Below are 17,165 nucleotides of genomic sequence, written 5' to 3'. Positions count from 1 at the left end.
TTCACAATTATCGTTATTATTTAGTCTGAAATCAACATAATCAACATAAATATGATTGTTAATTGTTGTTGTTGTTGTTGTTTTTGGTTAGATTTGTTAACCAGATTAGATAAATTTTAATGGAAACCTCAACTTAGATTTGTAAACGCCAGCAATTAACAATCAAATTCAAATTAGTCAAACTGATGTAACAATTAAAAGCTTTTAATTTTGTTATAACTTCTGTTATTGTTGTTGATTACAATTGTGTTGATCTAATTTCAGGTTCCGTGTTGAATATTATAGTTATACTATTAGTTAATCATAATCATGATGATCATCTTAATCATGTATCATGTTAACAACATTTGATTTAAATCTGTAGGTGAAACTATCTAAACGTTCAGTTAGATAACCAAATTAACTAATTGAGTTTAATTTTACAATTTAAAGATGATGATTATTATTAGTTTGTTGTTGTTGTTTTTTACCCTCTTCCAATAATTTTGGTTAATCTACTTGGGATGATCATCTTAAATCATCAGCTTAATCATGTTCATGAATTAATCTGAAAACAAAATGTTCTTGAAGATAATTCTGATTACATGATTAAATTGTTGCTGTAAACTGGTTTAAATTGAAGCATTAATTTTGTTGCTCTGATTTAAAATATTAACTTGTATTAAATGTGTGAGTTGTTATCATCATTTGATCATCAATTTAATTTAATTGTGAGCCCAATGGTTAACAATCTTGTAGCTGATTTTTTATCCCAAAGCCTTTAAGGCAAAATTTAATCAGTAAATCGAGTGAAATAAATTGTGGTTATTGATACACTTTCATGATGATCAACAATTTAATACTTGATTCTGATTACACTTTTCCATCTCATTGATAAATTGTGATTCATGTTAAATCAGAAAGAAAAACAAGATTCTTATCCTGATTACATAGATTTGATTACATTTTAATTACTATGTGACAGTTTGAGATGAATTAATTGAAATGTTTACCACTCAGCCAAATATTATCAACGATTAACAATCAAACGATTCTCTCTCTCTCTCTCTGTCTCTAGTATTTAAATTGATAAGTTCCAATACTCAGTTGATATTATCATCGTTTTCTTTATCCATTATCACCTCGATTCTCAGGTGATCAGATCTTTTCCTTATCCCATGATGATGATTATTGGGTGTATCTAATATCCTGAATGAACATCAATCAACAATGAATGTGAACGAAACTCGGTCACTCCTCAAGTCTCTCTCTCTCTCTTTTCATTTTTTATCATCATGGTTATTATATTTTCCCTCTGAAATATATATTCTGAGTCAGAATTTATAGTTGGAAATGTAATCATGTTCTTGGAAGATGATAATCTCAAGGAGCCACACCTAAAGTTTTGTTTTCTTTACAATAATGATGATACAAGAATCGATTCATTGATGAGACTTAAATTGATTAGAAATGGACAATAAGGGATAACTTATTCACTCCATGATAATGATAATAAATAATAACAATTAAAATACACTCAACAATCAATTGTGTTAATTTGTTTCACCATTTCTTATAATACATATTCGTTATTATTGTTATATCATGGATACAATTTAAACCATGGAGGTAAAAGGTTGATTTTAATTATGATTAAATCTTCACGCAATCATCATTTTCTTTATCCATTCAATTGGATTAACACTTGATTAGTTGATTGTCTTGATTGACACGCATATCATTACGATGATAATGATTAATAATGATGAGAGCGATAATTGAACTTAATCAGTGTTTATCATTTCGTTTTCTCATTTCTTAGCCTCATCAATCTCGAACCTCTAAAGTAATTGATTCAACCAACTGACCATTGGCTATTGTTGTCATTTGGAAATAGACATTTGATTTAAATGATATTGAACTTTTTTTTCATATTCTTTAATCATTAATCAATATTATCTAATTATCACAATCAAAAATGTTTCCATTGCGTGTACAAAGTGTAAGAAAGTTTTTCTTGTTAAGGTAATTTGTTGATTACTGTTATTATTTTGATTAATTTGTACTAATCAACATAATTAAAAGTTTTAATGGTTTAATGTTTTTTGATTTTAATTGTTGAAATTATGGTTAAAATTAGATGAACGGATCTTAGTTAATTAATATGAGTCAGAATCGGATTTAATTTATCATCTTTTTCCTCCCACATGGTGATGATTATCATGATTATCATCTTAATCATCTTAATCAACTCATCCTTAACTTTTGGGATTCTCATTATTTTTCATAAGCTTCAATAGAATTAGTTAATTGTTGTGATTTATAATTAACCAGTTTACTCCCATGAAATTGTAAATAACTATTATTATCAATTCTGCTTCTGATGATTCCCTTAATCACTTAGTCTTTTCTTGATAATCAATTTAATTGTTTCCGAGTTTAATTGTCATCATCTGATTTTTTATTGTCTATTAATATCAACAGTAATCATTGTAACCTTTAAATACCTCAAAATTAATCACAATCAACTAATTGAACCCTTAAATTGACCAAGCAATTTAATAACGATTGTTCAATCAAAATAACAATTTCCTTTTAATTTGTTGATTGTTGTTGATTGTTTGTTTTCTTTAATCATTAATCACTTAACCAGTGTAGCAATAGGAAATGAGTTTAAAAAAAACAATAACAATCAACAATTAAATTGACCTTCCCTTTCAAGTTATTATATTATTAGCAGTATTAAATTAAATAGTAACAATTTGTATTGATAATTGATTGTGTTACTTTAATTTCCTGCAATTTAAGTTACAAAAAATAAGGTAACATAATCATTGACTAATTGTATTCAATTAAGATCCTACTAATCATAATTATTTACCCGTTAGCAAATTATTTTGTATCATCAATCAATGGTCAGTTATCATGATCAAATTGTTGACCAGTTAATTAATAGATTTTGATGATAATTATCTAGATGATTATTATTAGATTATCATCTCGATTGGATTGAGCTTAATCCAGAATTGAAATGGTCAAGATGAACTGGTCATCTCAATCTAATTACTGACCCTTGTTACCAAAATGGTCAAGTGTTAATTGAAGGATAATAATATTCACCAACCTCATTGATCCTCATCTTAATTGCTCTGAATTTTGATTCTGTTTCTTGATTAAATTGTTATATCGGATCAAGAATGTTAATTGACTTTTCTAGGAGTGTTTAAGTAAATAATTAACATTAACTATTCAAATGAGTTAATCATCATGAAGATAAGATGATTTAAGTTTTTGAGGCCTTAATCATTTGCTTAGCCTAATCCCTTAATTGTTAACAATTTATTCTTGAATTGATCATAATGAATGAGAAAAAAACAAATTGAAACGATGAAATTATGATTAACCCAACAATGGATTTTAATTGTGATAATTATTAAGGAAAACTGATTCCATATTGTTTACAATTAATCTGAACTTTGTTAACCAACAATTTAATTTAATTCATCTCGATTAAATCTCTAATTTACTCTTAATTGTTGAATGTGTTGAAAACTAATTGTTTTTGCTTTTGTTCACAACAACAATTTAATTGAATTCAAGTTTTTTGGTGAAATTAAATTAACCTAAATAATTAACGATACTGAGATGATACAATTGTTGTTGATATTAATTATTGATTACAATTAGTATACAAAACTATTACATAATAATAATTTCACTTAATCATGATTAACCATTGAAAATGATTAAATCACTGAACAGCGTGATTCAAGTTAATTAACTAAATGATTAACTAACTATAAGTGTGGATATTTTTTTTTGTAGGTCCAATGATATAACTCAATGGCTTTTTTTTCACAGTATTTAAAACTAATTACAATTAAAATTGAATCACAATTAACTATTAAAAAGTTAACATTTGTTTTGGTAAAATAAATTATGATTTCAATCAAAAGTTTTTTAATTAACTATCAATGTCAATTGAGTTAATTATTCTGGTTGATTGTTAGGTGAAATTTGAAAGTAACCAAGAAAAATCAAAATTCTGATTGAAAAGTTACCTTGAAGTTTTCTTGATTGTGATGATAATTTTCAATCTCAACCTTAAATTGTTCACAATCAAGTTAAAAGTTAACCAAATGATTAAGTAGGAGTTAGATCAAGTTGATTTTAACAACAATTAACTACTGATTCTGATCAATGTTGTTAAGTGTCAATATCTCGACCTTATTCTTGATTGTTAATCACTTGTTAAGATAAAGAAAAAAGTTTAATAACAATTTATTATTATCGATTTGGTGGTTAACTTGATTATCCCCGATTATTGATTCAAACAATTTAACGATTAATAAAAATGCTTCTCGATTGGTCAAGACTTGCCCTTTCACTTGACCAGTTAACTGATTAACCATTTACGATTAATTGTGATTTAATCGGTAATCTTGATTACAATTTATCGTCAATATTAATCAACTATTAACTTTTTCTTTATTGTATTTTAATGCTAATAACAACAATTTAGTTAATTGTGATCAACCAATGAATTATTACCTTATAATCAGAGTGTTTAGTTAATTACTTTGGTCTCTTATTTCACAATTAGATTAAATTTTTGTTTCTTCAACTTTTAATTATATTGTTTTATTTATTTTTCCTTATTATTAACCAATTAATTAACTAACTAATCAACTAACTGTACATATATTATTAACATTTATCTTTGATTAACTTTAATTGTTTGAAAATTAATCCTTAATTGTGTGAGTGTGTCTATGCCTTTCAGGGTTTAATCAATATTTTCTTGTTAAAAGTTAAATTGTTTACTTAATTATTCAAATTGCTTTTATATGGTAACTAAATCTTATTAAATTAATCATTAATTCACCTTTTTCAATCACCTGTTAATCAATTGTTTAATTAACCTATAGTTTTATTGATTGTGATCAAAGGATATAATATAATTAATTGTTGAGGTTAATCTTGTTGATCAAAGTTTTTCAACCAACAACAATCAAATTGTCAACTTGATAATTAATAAATTAGTTGCTTGTATTAATATAAAAAAACATTTTGTGGTTACTTTTAATTTCATTTAATTTTTTGCCTCTTAATCAACTCAATCTTTAATTACTAATTGTTAATTGTTACAAGTTTTACAACTAAAATAACAGTTAATTGTTTGATTGTATTTGTTATAACAAAATTAAACAGGAAACAGGAAAACGGAAGATGTTACAATTTAATCAACAATTAAGACGATACAAAATCAAGACAATTTAAAGTTTATCAAATTGATTATCAAGTCATATTAAATTGACAATTACTGAAAATTGTTTAAATGTTGATTATTAATTAATTGATGATTCGTCAATTAATATAATTAATAGAAAATTATAGAATTTGATGCTACCAAAAATCGTAATTAAGAAAATTATTATCAGTTAAATTAATTCTTACGGACTGTTTATTAAGTTTTGTTGTTTAAATTTAGGAAAATTTTTTTTTTAAATTTTTTAAATCGAAAATCAAAGATGGAAATTTCATCTACCTGGTGGTATGTAAAAATTGTAATTAACTTGATCAGTTTTCTAATAATTTCAATTTGAAGAAATAATCAGTAAATCAAAAATCATTTTTTCTCTTTATAATGGTTGCCTATGAAGCACTTTACATTGTTTTCTCCATAGAGGGAGCATTAAGGTTTCATTAATTTTCAACAATTAGTCTTAAAATAGTTGTTAATTTTATGGCAATTATCGGATTTAATATTATTTAATATCATTAGAATGCTCATAAACTGTTCTATCGTTGGTGAAAATTTAAATGATTAAAACAAACTGATTGATTAATAATCAATAATTAAAGTTATGTGTCAATTTTCAGTTGCACTACCTAAATTGTTGACAATTAATATCCTTAGTTTAATTTGGTTGGATTCTAGTGTTAATTATATTGATCAAAGGATTATTTTTAATTGTCATTGATTTTATATTATCAACCGAATCTAATTAATGCTGAAAATTTGATTTAATTGATAAGATTTTAAATGATTTTTGTCTCGCTGATTTTAATCATAATTAATTGCTCATTTCGGCAATAATTAAGTAACAATTTACAATTAATATGTTAATAGTTTAAAAATTAATGGAAAACTTTTATATTGATTTAATAATCTAAATTAGTGTCTGCTAATTGTTGCAATTAACCAGGTTATTGATCTCATAGGGTCTCTTAATTGTAGTAATTAAAAAAGATGTGTACCTTTGTCCCTTAATTGTTTGGTCAATTAATTGTCCTAAATTGATAATAAAACTACATCATCATCTCTAAATCAAGTGCTGTTTATTTAACTAATTGTCCGTAATTGATTTTAATACAGCTATTAGTTGATTGTTAACACTGGCAATTAACTACAATCTAAATTGATTACCTGATGCAAAGTTTGATAGCAATTGATAGTAAATTGTTAAGTGAAAACATTGAAATCTTTAATTGTTGTAAAAAGACTTGTTGGAAACAATTGATTAATTTGATTTGATTGTAATGATTACCAACTCTTTTTAAAGGTCGTTGATTTATCACCATTAACGATTCTTATAATCACAATTAAAGTGTTCATTTAGTTGATAGTTGAGTTGTCAATTGAATTATCGAATGTCCCTCTTGTTGATTGTTGGAAAATTTTAAAATAATATCTCCACTATTGTTTACAATTAAACAGCAATTTACTAATCGACTCATTTGATTATCTTTCACAGAGATACTATTATCCGATTGGAAACAAATCACTTAAACATAACATCGGAAAATATCATCAGTTGGCCTGCAAATAAAGACGCAATCACGACATGTCGCATGAAAGGTCAATCGGAATCTCTTTGTCGAAATTATGTCAAAGTTTTATTAGGGAAAAATATAACATCATCATCGACGATCATATCAGCTGATGCAAACTCGACAATATCACCAACGATAACTTCATTATCATCTAACGATTCCGTCGATATATTTGTTTGTGGTACTAACGCATTTCGACCTGTTTGTTCATGGAGAAAATCTGATTCTTTAAACTCTATCGAATCTGAAGACGATGCCTCAGGCAAATGTCCTTACAATCCCTCATGGAATACAACTTCACTGTTCACCAGTCGAGGTAAGTCAACAATTAGCTAATTTAATAACAATTAAAAGCTACTCAATTAATAAAACTCCTTTGAATTGATTTATTAATATTCAGAAAATTTTTGACAATTTCAAGTTTCCAATGTAATGAAATATTATCATGAAAATGAGCTTTTAATTAGCTGCTGGTCCTTTAATTGCAACTTGATTAGCCAATATGATTATCTTATATTAGTCATTAATCATTCATCATTCACAATTGCTCAAATTATCAAGTCAACTTGTAACAATTAACTTTTTCTGTTGATCATCATAATTGTAATTCAATGAAAGTTTTCATGCTCTTCTTGCTTTATGAGTGTTTCCCCTTTATAAAGGTTATTGTTTTGTAGACAATTTATTTATAATTTACCAATTATAATCTTAATTGTCCTTGATTTTGATAAAACAATTAAAGTGATGAGGTATTGTTAAGATGAGTATATCATCATCATTGATGATGAGCTACAGTAAGTTGTGAAATCTTTTCAATATCAAACGGAAACAAAAAGATTTTCAGAATTGAAAAGTTCATTCAGATTCTCAATTGAATTACTCAGAAAAAAAAATGTTCAATTCATTTGTTTAAACTTTCAATTGTTGTTTTTAAATCATCTTTGATTGTTGTTGAAATATAATTATTAGTGTAAATTGTTTACCATTTTCAAACTACCTACTCGGCTTAATTGTTACAATTAAAGTGTTCACATTTTGGTTAGCCAATGATTTTTGGTTGTGACGTTTTTCCCAATCTTAAAACTGGTTGATTGTTAAATCACTTTAACAGTTAAACAATTTAAGAGAAATCAACTTTTATCATCAGATAATAATCATTATTTAAATCATGATTATCTTTCATCATCATTATCACCAATTACTTTTAATCATGATTAGTAAACTGTTACTACTGTTTGACTGATTTGGTTAGTTAATCATTTCAAAGATTCACTTTTCACTTTGATTTCTTAAATAGTGATGATAATAATTAGTTAATTAAATGCAATTTACAAACATTTAACCACTTTACTCCTTTCAATTTCACCACAATTTAAATAATCGCTTTTTATATTTATACATTTGTAACAATTAACGAACGTGATTTACTTGATAATGATAATTAAAGATGAGCCAAGAAAATGATTAATCATGAGCTCTCACCAGAAATCAAACTATCAATAGTTTCTCACTTATTAATGGTGATAATTTAAGTAGCTAATTAATTGGTTCTTTTAATTGTTACTAAATTGAACATGTTAATTTCTAAATAACTGAACGACAATTAAAAATAACGAGTAACATTTGATTTTAGTGAACAAATCAACTAATCTATTGATAATTTAAGTTCCTAGTGGAAGTTTTTTCAATTAAGATTCAGAATAATTGTTGATTCATTTGTAATTACTCATACATTGTATATGGAATAAGCAACAATCTTAATTGTGATTTAGAATGTGATCTTATAGATTGAATTGGTTTAATTGTTGTACTATTTTTAATCATCTTGATTCACTTTGATTCATTAGCAATTTGATCAAAGGTTCAAAGAAAAGGTTCATCATCAAGGAGCAATTTAAATTAACTATTTAATTGACCTTAAATTTCACTGATAGTTTATTTAGATTAGTGGTTGTCAATTGATTGTTAACAATTTGTTGATTAACTTTAAGAAAAAGTTTGCCAGCAAAAAAACTTGATAAATCAAGCCGGTTAACCAATGAAAGTACAAAGTAGTTAACAGTTACTTGACAATTTCAATTGCTATTAACTGATCACTCAGTTGATTAGCAAACAATTAACGAAATAATCAAGATTGAATCTAATCATATATGCAGTTGATTGTAACTCGTTAATCGTAGTGGTCATTTGATTGTTGAGTCGAGTTTGAAAACTCGCATTGATTTTGACAACAAAACTTGACTTTATATCGATATTTTTACCTAACATATCAAAGCCTTTCGTTAAAAGAGGAGAAACAACATCTGACCAATGGTCAGTTGAATGTTAAACATTAACTTTAAGTGAGATTTAAACACTTGAAAGATTTGATAGTTTTCTGATCGAGTTGATGATCTAATTCTGGCCTCATCTTGTTTACCTCATAATATTTATTAGTTAAACCTTGTGAATGTCATGTTGTTGGTCAGTTATTTTTTCCTCAATTATATGGTCAGTTTCCGATGTTATAGATCGTTGATCAGAGTAATTAATAGCCAATGCCCAATCAAGAAAAAAACTTCTATTCAGCTATCATAACCTTGGATATAATATCAATTTAGAGGTAACAATTTATTCCCATCAAAAATAATAAACATCCATTGAAAAGTTGTGCTTATCTAAATTGAAGATTGAATTGAACAATTAATAGTCAAAATTATCTTATTATTATTATTGAAATAAGATATGAATTGCTGGTAATCAACAATCATGATCAAAATTCAGGGTTGAAGTCTATCAATCATATTTACCTGGTGAAAACTATCAACAAGTTTTAAAAAAGCCAAAAATAACAAATTGTAAATGATTCAAGTTTTTCTATTACCTTGATATTCATTAGTTTTTACATATCACTTCCTATTTATCATGACAATTATCATGATGATGATGATGATGACGATTAACTGCACAATTATCAATTCGGGTAATTGTCAAGTTTTCATTTTATCGATAATCATAATCATCACTCATCTATACTAATAAATTGTGAGCAATTACTTGATACTCATTTTCTTGGGAAAATCGTATTCACTATTGTATTATTATCAACCTATTTTATAATCCGTTACCTGGGCTTTGAATTAATCTGGTTCAGTTGTATCTCCCCTTGAGAACTGTGTTTATAACAACTAAATTTATAAACTAATTGTACCTTGATTGTTGAACGTTGTTCCTTTGCAGGTCATTCCTACGGATCGATGAATCGGTTAATGATAAATAATCATCTTGAATTTTATATATACTTTTTTTAATCTCTCTCTCTCTCTCTCTCGCAGTTCCGTCTCTTAAAATGACCATTAAATTGATACACTTTAGTAATTGTTGACCATTGTAACTACTGGTTTATCTCTCAGGTAATCAATTGTAATCATATGGACAATTTCAATGGTCAGACAATGAAATTATTCATAATGATAACAATCAATTGGTCAACATATCAATACATTAACCAGGTCAACAATTTAAAGTTTAATCATTGGGATAATGAAAGTTTTTTTTCAATATCTCAGTATCATAACCTGTCAACTATTCACAATTTATTAATTTTTTACAATCAACATTTTTTTTCTGCTATTGTTAATCAATTGGATTAGTTGTAAACAAAAAAAAACAAGGAAAATATTTGACAATTAATCAACTAAATTAAGTTACAAATCAGATTAAATTAGTTGTACAACAATCAAAACTTTTCTTACCTTAATCAATTGTTAGTCCCTCTTGAGGTCAACTTTTGATTTTAATTAATTTTGATTATCAGATTAATACTTTTTGTTTTTAATCACTAATCTTAAATCTATCACTTAATTATTATCACTATGAGATTGTTTAATTGCTGCAGAGAAGATCAATTAATGGTTATTATAATTGCAATTGATTATCTTGATTGCTGTCAATTGCTGTTTGCAATTTAATTTGTGTTGATTGATGTAATTAAAAAAAAATGACCGTTTAAAAAATTAGCAGCAATCAACTGCTAATATTTGTCAAATTGATTTTGAAAGTTGATTATTATGTATTTTTAAACTTTGATTGCAACTATTAATTATATAAGAGTAATTTTAATTGTCAGCCTGATGATTATCATCAAGTTAATTTTAACCAATTGGTTTAATTGATAAACCTAATGTTGTAATATATTGGCATCAGGTATCAACATGAACTGATCATAATTGTATCCACAATGATTTGCTAATTGCTGGGATTATCTGAGTTGCATTGATTTATTTATTAGGTTTACCATTGAAAGATTATAAATCCTTAATCATCACGATGATCATTAATTGTTAACAGAGACAAATAATGATTTATATTAGCTAATGTGTTACCTTTGCCTTTTTTTTACCTGTTTATTTGCCTTTAGGGTTGAAAATTTATTACATTTGAAACGTTTGCTTAGCATTGATTTTTTGTTTTCATCTTCGGGTGGATCAACTTTTTCCCAAAATTTATGATGTAGGATGATGAAGACAAAGATGAGGATGAAGATGAAGATGATAGGAGGATTAGAAAGATGCTTCATCCTTTAGCATCCCTTTTTCGTTGTGAGTTGTTACCTTATAAGATGAAGATGAAATATGATCATTGGGATGATGTTGATTTTCAAATGATTTCTCATTTCAAATTGCTACCTGATAGAAAGTGTTAATTTTGATTATTAACTTTGTGATGTTTTAATCAAATTGTGATCAATCATGATGATTTCGCTTTAATTGTAACAATTTCAACTTATTATTACCTGGAAAAGATTATTACAATCACACAATTCCCTCAATTGTTAATCGATTTTGTTTTCTCAAGGAAACAGAAATGATGTTTTTTTTTCAACTGAACACAAAAAACACAATTGCAATTAGTTTGATTCGTTGATTGTAATGTCCAGTTTTACTTTGTTTGGTCAAACTTTTTTTTATCCACTTGTTGTATTGATGATTAGCACATTAAACTGATTGAGTTTAACTTTTTTTCTCCCTCTTTACCTTAATAGATTAACTGAAATTGGGTGAACAGTTATAAGAAATTAGGTTGAAATTGATTGAATTATTTTTTTCTTCGTCTTCGACATCATCATCTTAATCATTGTTATTATTTTGTTTCATCTTGTTGACCACAAAGTGACCATAAACAATTTCCAAGAGAAAACTTTATCTTCATCATCGTCTAATATTTATCATCATCAATTGATTTTAATGGTTACAAAAAGTGTATATGAATTGACATTAGGAAAAAAAATCAGTTTCTCATTTTCTCATGATTATAATCATCATCATGATGACTATTATTATGTTGATGATAATTTTGTTGATCATCATCACTGTTGTTGTTGTTGTTGTTTAAATTCATTCAATTGGGAGCATACAATTAATGTTATGCTCTGTTGATTGTTAATACAAAATGATGATTTTTTTATCTTCATCTTTTCATCCTAACGGTTTGTGATTCATTTTCATCCATTGGTAATGATTATCAACGGAAGTACATTAACTTGTTGTTGTTTATTTGTCAACAATTTCAAATGAAAATCATAATGATAACATATATTAAACCCGGAAATATTTGTTACTTACTGATTGTTAATCATTGTGATGATAGTTTAACAACAATTTAATCAAAAATCATGATCAAATGATGATGATAACGATGATTATTACCTGAGATGAGCCTGAAAATAAATTTCAATCAAATTTTTGCTTCACCATCATATCAACAATCATAGCAAATTTATTTATATATTATTACAATAACTATTAACAATTTAGTAATTGTTGTAAACATTTTCCCTCGAAAATTGTAATTGTACAATTGCCATTGATATGCAATCAATTGATTTGCAATTTAATTTTTCATTTTCTTCCCATTCATTACAATTGAAAATGATTATTACAATTTCATCTCCACCTTGATTGTTATTGTTAACACCCAATGATATTATTAATAATATATTTTTCACTAACTAAATCAATGTGTAATTATTGATTATATTGAGTAAATTGTGATCAATTGGGCTTAATCATTTGTAATCTTGATCGCTACCACTACTAAATCAATCAATTTCCATTCATTGTTTAATCATTTAAAGATCAGATCAATTTGATTAAAGACAAAGCGAAAATGTTGATTAAGAAAAATGAAAAATGATCTTAATCCGAAAAGGATTTAATATTTTAATTGTTTTGTTTTCACCTCTAAAACAATTTACTAATTGTTTACTGGGTCAAAGTGAAAGTTTTATTGGATTTTAAGAAATATAATCAGACAAATTATTAGGTCAATAGATTGATGATTTAGTGTAAATCAATTGCCTTTGATTTTTGCTGAGTATTTGTTACAATTAACTTGATATTATATTGGGATTTTAATCTAATTGTTAATTGTTATTGATTCTCTCTTTAGGTATTTATTTTTACTTTGGGCCAATGGATTCTCAAGGTCATGATAATGCAGTTCTACGATCTCGACCTTCAAAATCATCAACGAAATGGGCACGAACCATAGCAGCCGATACTCGATTCATTAATCATGATGCTTCATTTATCACTTCGTTTGAACGAGATGATTTTGTTTACTTTATTTTTCGTGAATCAGCAATTGAATACATGAATTGTGGTAAAACGATTTACTCAAGAATCGGCCGATTGTGTATCGGTGATAAAGGTGAACGAAGATCATCCGGACGCTATTTGACCACATTCGTAAAGACGAGATTGAACTGTTCACTTCCAGGTCAATTTCCATTCTATTATGATGAAATTCAATCAGCCTTTTATACCAATGGTACAATTTATGGTGTTTTCTCAACTCCAGAGTAAGTTAATTAAAAACATTTCCAATTCTAAACTAACAATTGATTGTTTCTTGTTTTCCACCTTTAATTGTAATGCTAAAGGTTAATTGCCAAGGTTATTTAAGTATCGCTGGTGTGTTGAAAGTAATTGATTGATTATTTTACCTCATTGTGTAACCTTGTTGGATACTATTAAAAAAAATGAGGTTCAATATTGATTCCTAATCTAGATTATTTTAAATTACAATCAAGAAATTTAACCACAAAAAAAACAAATCAAATCGAATCAATAAATTGTCAGTTTAAGGTTAATACTAATCAATAACAATAATAATACAATTTACATTGAATTATTTCATCAATAATCAACAGTAATCAACGTTTACCTTATTGTTTAAACTAAATCGTTACCTTAAGTTTTTTTTTGTTATGATTTTTTTTAGTGATTAAGATTAAGATATTAAGTTAAGCCAAGGACAGGCTAAAGTTCATTGTAATTGGGCCTCTCCTTGAATTGTGATACTTGATTAAAGGTATCTCCCGATTTGATGCTTTTAATAACAAACCTGGAACACCCTGTATTCAAGTTAGATTGAGATATAAATTACAGGTTTATGTAGATATAAAGTGCATGTTGTCAGTGGTCATCAGATGGACAGTTGAATTTACAGTGGGCCTTGTTGGCCCCTTAACGAAATGGTCATCATGTTATAATTGTGAATGTGAACAAAAAGTGATGAGGATGAAACCATTTCAATAACTACCTGTTGCTGATGATAGAGTATAAGAAAACTAGGCTCTCTCTCATCTTCTGGATGATGAATACTTTTTAATTCAATGCTATCATTAGATTATTATTAATTCGTTGACAATAGAAAACTAAATTTTTCTTTTCTTTGGTGTTCCCCTGAATTCATATTGGAACTAATTGTTTTCCACCTTGTTCTTAATCATTTATTGATGCTCTTTTTCCCACTTTACTTTTATTCTGTCCATTTATCTGTCATCATCATCATTTTTTTCTTCTTCTCATTCTATTGATTGATAAGTGTTGTTGTTATTTAGTCGTAGGCTAAACAGGGGGATAAATATGAAGATGAAGATGATGTTAAGCAGGATGAGAAGAAGAAAACAACTTGAGTGAGAAGATGATAAAGACTCCAAAGGCCATTTGAAGCCTGTTTACCTTTTATATTTATCATTATTATGAAGATGATAAATATGAAAACGAAGATGAAGATGATAACTCTCTCTCTCTCTCTCTTGATGAGCTTTTAAGGTTCCTCTCTCTCTCTTTTAAATTTATCTACTCTCTTATGTGGAAGATGATCAGTCATCAAACTTTACTCTCTCATCATCTTCTTCATCTCTATCTCACCTTTCTTGTGATGCTAATAATCCAATGGTGAAACCGTGACTAAGAAAAGTTCATTAATACCTGTTGATGAATTTTCTCATTGTTATTTTTTTCTTATTGTTAAAACTTTACAATTAAAGTGAAAAAAAGATTTCTCTTCTAATTTAATATCATCAATTTGTCAATGACAAAAGTTTCCAAACAAATTTCATTAAAATCTCCTAAAAATATTTGCATGTTCATGATGATGATGATTATCTCATGATGATTTTCATTCATATGCATAAGAAAATGTGAAACTTTTTCACTTTTTCTTAATTTTCATCATAGTAAATTGTATATCATTAACTGTCAACTTACTCTCTCCTCTATTAAATTTGATTAACTAATCAATTCAATTGAAAAAGTTAAACTGGTTGATTGTTATTAATATTTTGTTTTCCTCATTTATGACAACAAACTGATCATCGTCAACAAGTAAAAGTTAATGATTAACGTTTGATTGTTATTAACTTTAGGGCTTCCCAAATTTGTAATCAGTTAACAACAATTAGCATTAACATTATTAAATTAACCTGAAATTTTCAATCAAAAAATAATCAATCAACATGGAAAAAGTTAACCAAAAAACTTAATCACTAACACACAAAATTTACTTTAAGTAAATCAAATTGACACAAACAAGATACCATTTTAATAATAACAAAATGTTACAAAAGTACACTAATTGCAATTAACTAACAATTTGCATACTAACAGTTAATAAATTGTTAAACTACTTCCTTTTTTAATTGCAAACACTGCATAAAAAATAATTAGGATAATAAAAATAATCAAATTGCAGTTTTTTTTGCTCAAATGCAAACATTTCCGTTACCATAATGATCCAACAGCAATTAACTGATTATTACAAAGGCAAAACTTGAACAATTAACTTTCCCTTTGACCTTATAATAAATGGATAAGCTTGATATGCAATTTCTGGCTTCATTTTCCAGTTAATAATAAGAAATAAATTTTTAATTGTTCACTAATTTTATGCTATTTTTTGGTTATAACTTTTTTTCCCTTCTCTTGTCTGTAAACAGGAATAGTATCCATGGTTCCGCTATTTGTGCCTTTACAATTTCCTCCGTTGAAAATGCATTTCAAGGGCCATTCAAGCACCAAGACACACCAGGGTCCATGTATAAGCCTGAATATAATAAGGACATCGCCTCACAATTTTCATGTAGCCCCAATTCTGGAAAAACGGATCAAATCCGAAACCAGGCTAAATACCAGTTGATGGATCGTTCAGTTGGTACACCCGAGGGTCGACCGCTTTTAATTGAGAAGGCCAAGTTAACTCGAATCGTCGTTGATTCAATACGAACGTTACATTATTCTCAGGTGACTGCTTTGTTTGTTCTAACCAATGGAAATCGATTACGTCGTTATACCGTTTGGCCTGGATCGTCTCGAGCTTGTTTCGTTTCTGAATGGGATTTGTTGTTACCTGTTAATGATTCGGTGATTTCTATGTCCATGGTTCCTCTTGCACACTCAATTTATTTGGGAACAATTAAATCACTGAGAAAAGTTTCCATGTCAAATTGTAATGAATTTAAAACTAAATCAACCTGTTTGAATTCAGGTGATCCTTATTGTGCCTGGAATAAAGTTGATGGGATTTGCGGGCGATTTAATGATTTGGGAGCAAATTTAAATGACATTTGGTTACAAAATGAAGATGTTACTTGTGGTGAAAGGTCAAAAGTGGTAGACTGGTCACCTTGGTCTGACTGGCGATATTGTTCAAGATTAAATGTCAATGGAAACAGTTCATCTGAGTGTTTATGCCGTTCACGAAGTTGCCTTTCTTTGGGTTGTAATGATCCAGAAGAGATTGAAGTTTCCAATTGTACCGTTCATGGTGGATGGACATTATGGTCTGAATGGACACCATGTACAACTCCTTGTGGCTCCGAGGGAACCAAAACTCGCTCTAGAAGCTGTACCAATCCAACACCCGAACATGGTGGGTCAAATTGTGTTGGAGCTTCGTTTGAAAAGATTCAATGTTTAGATAATCCTCCATGTACCACCACAACCACCACCACCTCGACAACAACAACTACAACCTCATCCAGTTTATCTGATGGTGTGGACGATGATGGAGATAATGGTTGG

General features: G+C 27.6%; 1 protein-coding gene across 1 annotated transcript in view; it reads left to right on the top strand.

Annotated features, from left to right (window-relative positions):
• LOC128397596 (semaphorin-5A-like) overlaps nt 1-17,165 on the top strand; it is a 32,243-nt gene that overhangs the window by 13,308 nt on the left and 1,770 nt on the right. Inside the window, 3 exon segments of the mRNA XM_053358335.1 lie at nt 6,738-7,132; nt 13,246-13,657; nt 16,082-17,163. Coding sequence (XP_053214310.1) covers nt 6,738-7,132; nt 13,246-13,657; nt 16,082-17,163 — 1,889 coding nt within the window.

This window comes from Panonychus citri, unplaced genomic scaffold, assembly GCF_014898815.1.
Source record: "Panonychus citri isolate SS breed McGregor unplaced genomic scaffold, ASM1489881v1 Contig00033, whole genome shotgun sequence".
NCBI lineage: Eukaryota > Metazoa > Arthropoda > Arachnida > Trombidiformes > Tetranychidae > Panonychus > Panonychus citri.
This window is presented reverse-complemented; position numbering and strand designations above follow the sequence as displayed.